The sequence below is a fragment of the Podarcis pityusensis genome (genome assembly GCF_964106645.2).
Source record: "Podarcis pityusensis genome assembly, chromosome: 1".
Classification (NCBI taxonomy): domain Eukaryota; kingdom Metazoa; phylum Chordata; class Lepidosauria; order Squamata; family Lacertidae; genus Podarcis; species Podarcis pityusensis.
This window is the reverse complement of record NC_138028.1, coordinates 62,692,719-62,705,020: the sequence shown is the minus strand read 5'-3', so window position 1 is coordinate 62,705,020 and position 12,302 is coordinate 62,692,719. Positions and strand designations below refer to the sequence as shown.

Genomic DNA, 12,302 nt, shown 5'->3' with positions numbered 1-12,302 from the left:
AAGATGTCTAGGATACTTCACTTGTTGGGTGGGGAAACAATGTTGAGAGGAATAGCTCTTGTTCGACAGACAGGAATAAGCAAGCCACAGAGCAGCCACAGTGCCAAAGGCATCATCACCTGCAGGAGACAAATTCCTCAGCCAGCCCACCAAACAACAACAGCTCCACAGAAAGCGAATGCTAATGGCCTGCAGATTACAGTGGTACCTTGGGTTACATACGCTTCAGGTTACATACGCTTCAGGTTACAGACTCCGCTAACCCAGAAATAGTACCTCGGGTTAAGTACTTTGCTTCAGGATGAGAACAGAAATTGTTCTCCGGCAGCGCAGCGGCAGCAGGAGGTCCCATTAGCTAAAGTGGTGCTTCAGGTTAAGAACAGTTTCAGGTTAAGAACAGACCTCTGGAACGAATTAAGTACTTAACCCAAGGTACCACTGTATTGACTGTCCTCCCCACCCCAAAGGAAGGATATAGAATCACCCTGACAAGAGCTGTTCTTAATTATACTGATGAAAAAAGGGGGTTGCCACAAAAGTTGCAATGGATCACTGAGTTGAGGCCTTTCAGCCTACATTTAACGTTTATTTACGGCAATGAAATATTCTGGTGGATCTTTCATTTAATTGGTTAACTGAGGGTTACAGACAGTAGCAAGGAAATCTCCACAGAAAGGAGAAGCAAGCAAGTGCACCAGAGTTCTCCATCCCAGCTGGAGGAGCCACTCACCATCCATATGAAAGAAGGGGGGTTGTACTGTGGAGAAGGGTTTGCTCTGGACTTCTCTTGCACAGAATATCCCTCTCCATGGGTCTATATTATTCTTTGACAAAACAGGAAATGTACCCACTGAATCCACGTTGTACTGCTCTAACAATGGGGAGATCTTAATACTATATATATATATACACCTCACAGATTTGGTACTATAGATACCTTACAGATTTTTCATCTCAACGATAATGGCTGCTTCTATGGACTTTGCTATGAGGCAATCAGTGTCTGCCATATGCATTCTTTCCCACACGCAACTATTGGTATAAGAGCCCATTTTCATATGCCGTAAGATGGGATGGCAGGTTAAAATTCACTTGTGAATTTCACTTGACTTTCACCAGCAAAATGGAACCTTCTCCTCCTCTCCCTTGCAGCCCCCTACACATTCTCAAAAGCAGCTCTAGCGCGTTGGGTGACAGGAACAAGCCAGCAGTAAATGACACCAAACAAGCTGGAGTTAACTCTATTAGCAAAACAGGACCTGCACAGGAGTCACGAGCACATCAACTCAGGTCTTGCCCTCATGAAGCAGTTGCTAAGACTAAAGGTCCCGCTTCCCCACAGCCAGCTATGTCTCCTCCTCTCTAAGGTGCTTTCCAAGCAATTGGCTCCTCTGCATGTATACCTGTCTCTCCTCCTGCTTCATGCCTTTCCTGGTTGTGGGTGATCAGGGGAAGGGGAACTTGTGTTGCCCCCTCCTGCTCCAACCTGTGCTTTTTCACAAGCCTGACCATCTCTGCTTTCTCAATAATCCCTGTTACCTCTTCAGCTTCTGACACTACCTCCTCCCAGTCTTCTCCCTCTGACCATTCATTATCATTCCACCAACACTCCCTGGGCTCTGATCCTTCTTCCCTTGGGGGTTCCCCAGCTGGTCCCCCCCCACATCATTCATTTATATCCAACCAGTCCCTGACATCAGAGGACCCTCATTTGGCAAGGTGGTAGTGGTAGTGGTGGTGAGTAAATGGAAGTGCCACTACACCAGCAGAACTCTGATGGCAGCACTGTGGCTACATTCCCAGGAGTGCACTTCATTGTTGTAGAGCAGGGATGGGGAACCAGTGGCTCTGCAGATGCTTCTGGACTCCAACTTACATCAGGATCCAGCCAGCACTGTCCATGGTCAGGCCTGACAGAAGCTGGAGTCTAACAATATCTAGAGGGTCACAGGCTCTCCAACCTTGCTGTAGGACCATGACTTTTCTGTAAGCAGACCATTTCCTTAAATTAGGAAATAACTGTAAACAAGTATGAGAGAGGCAGAGAGGCATTTCTGTGGGCCTTGTTGGAGATTCAGGGTGCAATACTAACTTCCACTCAGCACTAGTGAGTCTCTCACAAATGGTCAGACAGACTGGTTAAGACAAAGGCATTCTTGCTCAGGGTGGTCACAGCACTGACTATACACCATAGGAAAGGATTATCAAGCCACCTCCATGTATTTTTTCTGGCCTATAGTTGCAAGAATGTAATGAGGAAAGAACAGAAAGAAAACAAAGTTTTTTATGTAGAAAAATAATATTTGACTTGGCACTGAAGACTTCACCTTCCATAAATAGAATGTCTTCTCCATCCACAAGAAGCTTTTGATCCTTCTGGCAAAGGGAAAATATGGTGACTTTTGATTCATTTTTTCTCTTGCAGCCCGCGACACTTCACATACTGCTCTAAAAGATCCCTCAAGAACATTGTCGTGGTACTGGGGGACACAACTTCCTAGACTGTCCCCTTTTTAAAAATTAAAATTAAAATGAAAGTACTCCAAACATGGAATGAATGTTTGTTTATTTTTGTTTTTGTTTTTTGTTGATTACTTATGTTACACACTTTTAAAAACCAATACAGCATATAAAAAAGAAAGAAAAGAAAGAAAGAAAGAAAGAAAGAAAGAAAGAAAGAAAGTACTCTAAACAGCTATGGGGGGGGGGGGGCCCTGAGAGCTAGTCTGACTTAGCAAACAGAGTAGGCTTTGGAGATTTTTGACTTTCTGTTCTCTATCATTGGATGCCCTAAGTCTGGATCTCGCAACCTCAGTTCCCCATCAGCAAAAATTGGATTAGTTGTTGTGAAGATGAAGATGCTAGGATTTGGAGCACATTCAACATGCTGGAAAGTGCTGGAGAAATTAACCCCATACAAATGTCCAGCAGCAATGCACTTCCCATGAAAGTACAACTCAATTTCCTTTCAAGACACTGCTGGAAATACAAGGGTTAATAGAACCATAAGAGATGGAATGGAACCACGAGATCATTCAGATCACCCCCAGTATGCTCACCCACACAGCATTCTTCCCCTCTGCACCACAAGCTAGACCACAACTTTCCAAAAGGAGATAGCAGGAATACAGTTCAGTCAGCAGAAGAGGGGTAAAATCTCGAATAAAGTTGGGTTGATCAGCTACTGAATATGTTTCTACAGCCAAACACAGAAACTGTACCAGCATGCTTGCAAGGCAGGAAAACAGTCTACTTGCCATCTTCAAGTCTACAAAGCCAAATTCAATTCCATGACATAAATACAGTGATAGCAAAATTCTTCAATGCTGAATGACTGCAGTGTTGGTCTCTTGTGTGTGTGCCCACGACCATGAGCTTTGCAACTGTATAAAGAATGAATTTCTTGAGACAAAGAGATCTCTGAATGATTTTTGGTATATAACTCAGATCCTCTTGAGCCGCTCAAGGAAAACAAACTATTTAATATAGCAAAGAGGGATTCTTTTTTTTACCCAGAGAACTATTCCATTGTCAAAAGTAAAAGAACCTTTTGAGTTGATGCAAGAGTTTAAAAGGTGCCTGCATTGCACAGGGCTTTGGATGCTTTCAGCAGCCACTATGCTGAAGCTTGAGAATACTGCAAGGGCATGCAGACCGAATGATTTAACACTCGTCGTTCAAGAGACAAAAGACACCTACCTTTCTGCTGCTTAAAGGACTGTATAGAACCCGAGTGGTGAACCATCTTCATATATGGGAGCTTGGCTGTTGCCGTTTACTGAGCTTCAGGGAATCAAGGTGTTGCAAAATAGGAAACAGCCTGGCTTGCTGCTCCATAGAATCCAGCAGATTTGGAACAGCTATGTAACCCAGCACCTGCTTCAGTGAGCGCTCTCAGCTTGGAAGACTCTACTCCCTTCTGTTGTCATAGAAACCAGAAAGGCTGATCCAGCATCACACTCCCCTTAGTGGATGCTTTAGGTATAAGTCACTACATCAATCTAATGGGAAATGCAGCAATATATTGTTCTGAACCTTCTGGTGGTAGAAGCTGAATTCCCCCCAACCGGCAAGGTAAAGAAAGATTTGGTCAACATCAAGAAATATAAACCTATTTAAAAATCACTATGAAAAAAATTGGCTTGAGGTAAAAAAATTTAGAAATATGGAGCAGAATGAATCTCTCAATGTTAGGAAAAATATCAGCGATTAAAATGAATGTGTTGCCTAAAATGCTATTTCTTTTTCAATCAATACCAGTCATCCTGAAAGATGAATGCTTTAAACAATGGCAGAAAGAGATTTTAAGATTTATCGGGGGGGGGGGGGAGGCCAAGGATAAAACATAAAATACTTACAGATGTAAAAGATAGAGGCGGGTTTGCCCTCCCAGACCTTAAATTGTATTACGAATCTGCTTGTTTGGTATGGATCAGGGACTGGATGAGATTGGACAAGCAAGAGGCACTAGAACTAGAAGGACATGACAACAGATTTGGTTGGCATGCATACATAGGGTACGGGAAAGGGAAGATTCATAGAAGCTTTTACAACCATATAATCAGGAAATCATTAATGAGAGTATGGGAGAGATATAAAGACTTATTGGAACAAAAGACTCCGTGGTGGCTTTCACCACATGAAGCATTACTGCTCAAACCACTTGGAAAGAAAGGAAAATGGCTCACATATGCTGATTTATTAAAGGAACATGATGGGAAATGGAAATTAAGAGATTATGATGAGATCAAAGACCACTTTCAGAGTTGGCTGCATTATCGACAATTACATGAAACATATAAAGAAGACTGTAAGAAAGGATTTAGTTATACTAGATCTAGGTTTCAAATGGAAGTGATTGAAGGGAAAGTGAAATTACTGAAGGCCACATATAGCATACTATTAGAATGGGAGACGAAAGATGAAGAGGTAAAATCAGTTATGATTAAATGGGCACAAGATGTAGGTCACAATATTATGATGGAGGATTGGGTTAAATTATGGAAAACTGACTTAAAATTTACAGATTGTTCACTATTGAAGGAGAACTACATGAAGATGATGTACAGATGGTATACAACACCAGTGCAGCTAGGGAAAATGTACAAAACTAACTCAAACATATGTTGGAAGTGTAAGTAAAAGGAGGGAACATTTTATCCTATGTGGTGGGATTGTAAAGTAATTTAAAAAAATTGGGAAATGATATACAATGAACTGAAGAAAATGTTCCATTTAACATTTGTTAAAAAACCCGAGGCATTTTTGCTGGGGATTGTAGGGAAAGACCTGCCAAAAAAGTTGAAAAACATCTTCATGTATGCGACAACGGCTGCGAGAGTTCTGGTAGCACAAGGATGGAAGACTGAAGAAATCCCAACTAAAGAATCATGGCAAGAAAAATTGAGGGATTATGCAGAACTGGCAAAATTGACATATAAGCTATGGGACAAGGATAACTGTGACTTTAAGGATGAATGGGAACCTTTCACAAAGTATTTGAAGACGCAACAAAGTGAACTGGACTCCTTGGCAGGTTTTGAATAAACATCTACAATTTTTTACTGATAATAATTAGCTAAACAGTTGGAGGATCTATACAACTCTGTAACATGCAGAAAATAGCATTCTTGGAGAAACCAAAGACTGGAACTGAGGGAAGTTGGGGGGTGGGGTGGGGGGTGGGTTTTGTGGGGGGAGGGGGAGGAAAAATAGGGGGGAATAAGGATATGTTTTTGGAAAATATGTTTTGTTATAACTTTGAATAAAAAAAAATAAAAAAAGAAAAGAAAGAAAACTCAAGCACATTCTCCTCCCGCCCCCTTTTTTATGATCACTGTATCAGCAAACCATTCCCAGACATCCATAGAAAGATACCCTTGAGATAAACAGTGGGCAGAAATTTAAATTTCTGTCAGAACACTGGTGACCAAGGAATTTTGCAGACTAGCAGTGCACACAACACATTTGATTGTTTTGTCTTACCTTTCAGAGCTCCCTAGTTTAAGGTTTCTAAAAGTCACCCACTTAACTCGTGGCATTTTCTCCCTATGCCAAATCTCCGTGTAAGAAAAACAAAACAAAACTGTCCACATGGGTGACGTTCATTGGGATTTTTTAGTTTGCTACAAATACATTGAATGGAGCCAACATGTTTACAATCTTCCTTCCTTCCTTCCTTCCTTCCTTCCTTCCTTCCTTCTTTCCTTCCATTTCTTTTTCACACAGAATAAATAAAAATTATAAGTGATCACTATGATACAAATGGACACTTGGCTTTATTCACTCTAAATAAGGGCATGGAACTTTCAACACATTTCTTGCTAAGGTAAGGCAGGATAAGGTTTGCATGCCCTTCTTCACATGTTCCAAAATATATGAGGGCCATCACGGAGATATGGGGACTAGCTGTGCCTCCTGCCAACCACAGGATTGATAAGGGACGATAAGCATGTACATCGGGATGTAAGTAAAGATCCCTCCATGCGAGAGGGGACCCTGATTGGGTAGGAATCCCCCTTTACATGGGAAGTAGGTAAAGGTAAAGGGACCCCTGACCATTAGGTCCAGTCGTGGCCGACTCTGGGGTTGCGGTGCTCATCTCGCTTTATTGGCCGAGGGAGCCGGCATACAGCTTCCGGGTCATGTGGCCAGCATGACTAAGCCGCTTCTGGTGAAACAGAACAGTGCATGGAAATGCCGTTTACCTTCCCGCCAGAGCGGTACATATTTATCTACTTGCACTTTGATGTGCTTTCAAACTGCTAGGTTGACAGGAGCAGGGACCGAGCAACGGGAGCTCACCCCGTTGCGGGGATTCGAACCGCCAACCTTCTGATTGGCAAGTCCTAGGCTCTGTGGTTTAACCCACAGTGCCACCCGCGTCCCACATGGGAAGTAGAGTTAACACAATTAGGTGCTAAGGTCCAGGTTTTGAATTCCAACTCACCCACAGTACGTTACTGTTTGGGAATGTGTCCAAGAGGAATAATAGAGGGCAGGGGGTGGTGTTGTAAAAGAGAGAGATCGAGAGAGAGATCATGGATCTCCAGGAAATGTCACTCTAGCAAGAATTCTGTACCTTGGTGACATTATGCTTGTACTGTGGCTCAAATTTTTGAGGATGCAGCTTCTTCTCTGGAAGAGAAATCTTTCTCCTTTGCCTTACACACAGGAAGGGGTGTGTGTGGAAAAACAGAATAAATCCCCAGAAAATATTAGACTAGGAAAATGTCACCTCCAAAGAAGGACCCTAAGTTTATTGTGTAGGGAAAAGCATAGAAAAACAAAGCCCCCCCTTTTTTACTGTTTAGCTCATCATCTCTTCCCCCAATTGAGTGTTAAACCAGTCTGAAATTGTAGCTCTGTGGGGAGAATAGATATCTTCAAACAATTCTAAGCCCCTTTAATGGACTACAGTTCACACAGTCATGACTATTTAAAGTGCTATAATACTGCCCTGGTTGGTTGGGTTTGTTTTTTATATGTTTGTATCATGAAATTATATATTGTTATTTTACATTGTTTTTAATGTTTATATTTTAATGTTGCTACCTTCCCTGGGACATTAGAGGGAAGGGCAGGTATAATAAATAATAAATAATAATAATAATAATAATAATAATAATAATAATAAATGTCAGCATAGAGGTATTATTTGAAGAGCTTTCTTTAAATGATGCACAGGAAGAAGACAAAAACAAAAGTTTTTTTTTAAAAAAATAATTTTAAATGTAACACTTAGGGTACTTATGTTTTATTTAAATATTGTGCTAGAGCTTTGGCTTGCTCTTCATAAAGGCAAAGGGTTTTATCCAGTTATGTTAGAGTAGACCCATTCAAATCAATAGACCTAAATGAGTTGCATCAATTCATTCCAGTGGATCTACTTGGAGCCCCTCCAATGTGAATCTGATGCTCTCATTGCTCTGGGGAGTCTCCTATATCAGAAAAAGCAATGGTTTGGAGCCAAAGCTAGTCATCCTTAAAGGAGACCCAGTGAAATCAATGGGACTTAAGTTAGCTTAAGGATGACTAACTCTGGATTCAATCTAACGGACCTCATGGCATCTAAAGCCCAGACTTTTTTTCTCATGTTTGAGCAGTTTGTCAGCTTCAGTCAAAGCACCATACCAACATGCAGCTTTTAGACAGAAATATCCACACATTTCAAAGCCACTGTTCCCTTGAGCGTAGGCAGCAAAATTGCTTTTCACACTACCAGATTTTTTTTGTTTTCCGTTTTAGCAAATCTGGAGGAAGGTATGAAATAGTTAACACAAACATTTTTTGCCAGGTTGTTTGTAATAGAAACATACTTTTTTTTAACCCTCAGGCAGACATAAGTATGAGATAGAAAAGATGGCTGCTGGGGAAGGCCTGTTAAAAGAAGGCAAATATACACCCATAAACTTTAAAGTTTAAATTAAATTCATTTTCCTCCACTCCATCAAACTGTGAATATAAAGAAAGAGATAATAGGCTGAAAATATGAACCTCATAAAATAAGCCTGATCCACTAGTATAAACATAGGATAAGTGAACAGTTTTATCATTGTGATTTAAGTAATTAGGTTTCAGACAGCAGTCTCATAAGGAATTGCTATCCTTCACCATATTACAAACACTATGAATGTGTTATATTATTAAAACTAAATTCTGGAGAAGTGAGAAATCTTGGTAGGCAATGGCCAAAAAAGAGAGCAATTATGCAGCAGTTGAAATGTACAACTGTTTTGGGCTGTGCGCAACCTAGAAGAAAAACAAAACTGCAGGTTCGCTAATTTGTTGTTACCCGTGAGCTAAACAAGAAAAGATATTTTAGTGGCGCTAAAGAATAAGAAATTAAATAAGCTCCTCTGTGCCATCCATCCTACTAAAAAGTAGCACACAGCATTGTAGGGGTAGCCAGTGTAGCTGCTCTTCAGAAATTGTGAACTATAGGCTCCCGTCACATAGCCAGCATGGCCAACCCTGAGAGATGTTGAAAGTTAGCCCACAATATGTGGAGGGCACAGCTTTGGTTACCCTTGATGTTGATACTTTCTAACTGCCTTTGAAATCCTCTTTCTTCTCTCCCCATTGTTAAAGCGTGTGAGGAGGAGAAGAAGAGTTTGGATTTGATATCCGAAGGAATCTCAAAGCGGCTAACATTCTCCTGTCCCTTCCTCCTCCACAACAAACACTCTGTGAGGTGAGTGGGGCTGATAGACTTCAGAGAAGCTACACCACATGTAACTTATTCCATATTCAGACACTAAATATCTTCCCACCCTCCAACTTCACAGTGATTCAAGAACCACCGCACACTCATGCCATCCATCCCATAGCATGTGAGGCTTGTTTTTTTTTACTTCAGGGTAGGGCCACTATTTTGAGGCGGATTTCATCTCCCGGATTTGTCCCCCATACAAACGTCTCCTTGTAATCGGGGTTTCTTGGGCTGTGCGCATCAGGTATGAGAGGGCTGAATCAGAACCCGCTGGCTCCTGATTCAATGAGCAACAGACATTCCAGGCCATGCATTAGAAACTGCTGAGCTAGAGAGTCAGCTAACTGAGAGCAGCCAATCCCACTCTGCTTCCTCTTATCCAGCTTTAAGGTCTAATATGCCACCATGGTGTAGTGGTTAAGAGCGGTGGACTCATAATCTGGTGAACCGGGTTCACTTCCCCACTCCTCCACATGCAGCTGCTGGGTGACCTTGGGCCAGTCACACTTCTCTGAAGTCTCTCAGCCTCACTCACCTCACAGAGTGTTTGTTATGGGGGAGGAAGGGAAAGGAGAATGTTAGCCACTTTGAGACTCCTTAAGGGGAGTGAAAGGCGGGATATCAAGTCCAAACTCTTCTTCCTCCTCCTCCTCCTCTTCTTCCTCAGTCTAGGTAACATGTTGCTGAGGAAAGCCATTAGGTTTCTCCTCTGTACTTTCCTGCTCTCCATCTGCCTGATGTGCGAATGTCTCCCATGCTTAAAATCTTCGTCTTTTCCAGCCTAGTTGCATCTGACTTTCCTTCACTCTTAACTTGGGTTTATGGAACACCTGGTGATGTATCATAAAGTTTAGTTATAAAATTTTCTTAATAGCCCTGAGAGTGAGCAATGCAAGTTGCATAGTTAATATGAATAACAATTGGCCATTGTGTACATTCACCACACCTCATGGGGAATTAATCTGACCGTGGAGAGGGAATGGTGCACATTTACTTGTCAAAATACATAATCTCCAACAGGCCTTGTGGGATGGGCCGATTTCAACTGCATCACACACACACTCTTGCTATTATGTATAACTTCCAACAGAACAGACCCTGAGACCTTCAAATTCAGGACTTTCCTCTGTGAAGTCAGACACATGTAGGGCCTACCAACCCCAACAATAGGGCAAGGTGGGGTGGCAGGATCCACAGGGGCAGCAGATCTGTCCTCCAAGAATGCATCGCCTTCTGCTGCTGCCACCATGCTAACTGGGGCTAACTTGCAATACCTGTACCAGTCAAAATCACCATGGCAGATTTTGAAAGCTGAGCCTTCAAATGAGCAACTGAGCCTGATGTCAATGTCTACTTGGAAGAATTTCATAAATATTTCAATTTTTATATTATACTAATATATGGTGGCAGACACAATAAATACACCACTGTATATGTATGTAGTACACAAAAGACAGTGCTTTTTTAAAAAATGAGAGGCTCAAGTTAACTACTTAAATCTTTGATTAGACAGCCAACTGAAAATGGGTCTGCATTTATTTATCTTCATTTATGAACTACTTCCTATGAAGCATCTTGAAGTGATTTAGCAATAAACACACACACACACAATATAAGCCATTTAAAATATTTTATCTAATTAATAAATATAATAGTAATTGTCAGGGGTTCAGGAGCAGAGGCAAGGGCAAGGGAGGAAACAGAGAGCGAGGGGGAGGAGGCAGAAGAAAAGATGAGTGATGACGACGACCCGAGATCTCCGAGTCTTTCCAGTGAATCAGAAGATTCACAGAAAGGAGCACCAGTGGCCAGGGCAAGGGGGGAGCCTAGGGGGACACCCCAGGAAGATAGAGCCAGAGGGGACTCAGAGGGGAGCAGTTGGAAATCGGGACCAGCGTCACCGCCAGAGAGCAGGGAAGAGGAAGGGCGCCAGGGATCAAGCGCTGGCAGCTCACAACAGGGGGGAGGGCACGAGTCAGGAGTGGCCACACCTCCATCGGGGAGCGAAGAAACGGTCAGACGGAAGGTGGAAGGTTGGGCGCGCGCGCCAAGTTCAAATGCACAGGAAGGTGGCGCAGTAGGCAGCCCGGAAAGGGAGCCAGGTCCTAAAGCCCGCCGAAAGGAGGGAGAAGAGTCAGGGGGGTCAGCGTCAGCGTCAGAGGAATCCCGGAAGGAAGAGACCCCGGGGGGCAGAGGGACCCAGAGAAGAACAGTCAGGCGGAAAAGGTGGAGCAAGGCTAGGATATTAAGTTGGTGTACAAGGGGCGGAGACTCAGATGGAGCTTCGCCGATCTAACCATTAGACGTAGGGTTGCACGCAGCAGCTTGAGAATGGAAACTGTAATTCAATAAAGACTTTTATTTAATGATCGCTGGCTAGCGTGATCCTCTGTGAGCTAGGATCTGGAAGCAACTCTGACAGTAATAATAATAATAATAGTAGTAGTAATGTTAAACTCAAATCTGTAACAGAGAATAAGAAAAAATGAAAATGAAAATATGGTGTTAGTGTGCTGGAAATGAATCCGTAAGTAATTCAGTACACAGAAATGTTGCATTTGACCCTTCATCTATCTGGGTGTAATCCCACAACTCCCTAGGAGTCAGGATTTGTAAAGATTAGCTCATTCTGGTCTCTATCTGGCAGCTGAATGGCAGGAAGAAATCAAGATATGCAGCTTTTTCCCATTACTACATCACCAGACAGGGAAAATGTTTCACCTTTTTATTTCTGATTATGATGCAATGGTCACATAGCCTCCATCCATACAAAGGTAATAATCCAGAGACCTGAAAAGGCATTTAAGAGCAAATGTAATTTATATTTTTGAAAATCTAAATATTCAGAACTCTCTCTCTGCTTCAACCTTTACATCTTTAGATTCATGAGTGGAATGTAAGACTCTAGCCAGACCAAATCTCTTTAAACAAGCAAAATATAATTTGATCATGATTTCCAATCCCTTCCTTTAATTCCAATGTCACTTTCATTCCATTTTTAGATTCAAAATGCTGATAAAACCCAAGCAGTTTTACCTAGCTACCTCTGTAGCAATAGAATCAATCAGATAACAATGTTGTTTTGAGAATA

General features: G+C 42.1%; 1 protein-coding gene across 3 annotated transcripts in view; it reads right to left on the bottom strand.

Annotated features, from left to right (window-relative positions):
* ANO3 (anoctamin 3) overlaps positions 1 to 12,302 on the bottom strand; it is a 244,823-nt gene that overhangs the window by 163,175 nt on the left and 69,346 nt on the right. Inside the window, exon 1 of one of the 3 annotated variants that reach the window (XM_080983019.1) lies at positions 3,700 to 3,913. The exons of the other annotated variants lie outside the window; for them this stretch is intronic. Within the exon in view, the coding sequence (XP_080839145.1) occupies positions 3,700 to 3,751 (52 nt within the window). The 5' untranslated portion in view covers positions 3,752 to 3,913. Of the gene's footprint in view, positions 1 to 3,699; positions 3,914 to 12,302 lie in introns of those variants that run through there. 3 annotated transcript variants of the gene reach the window in all.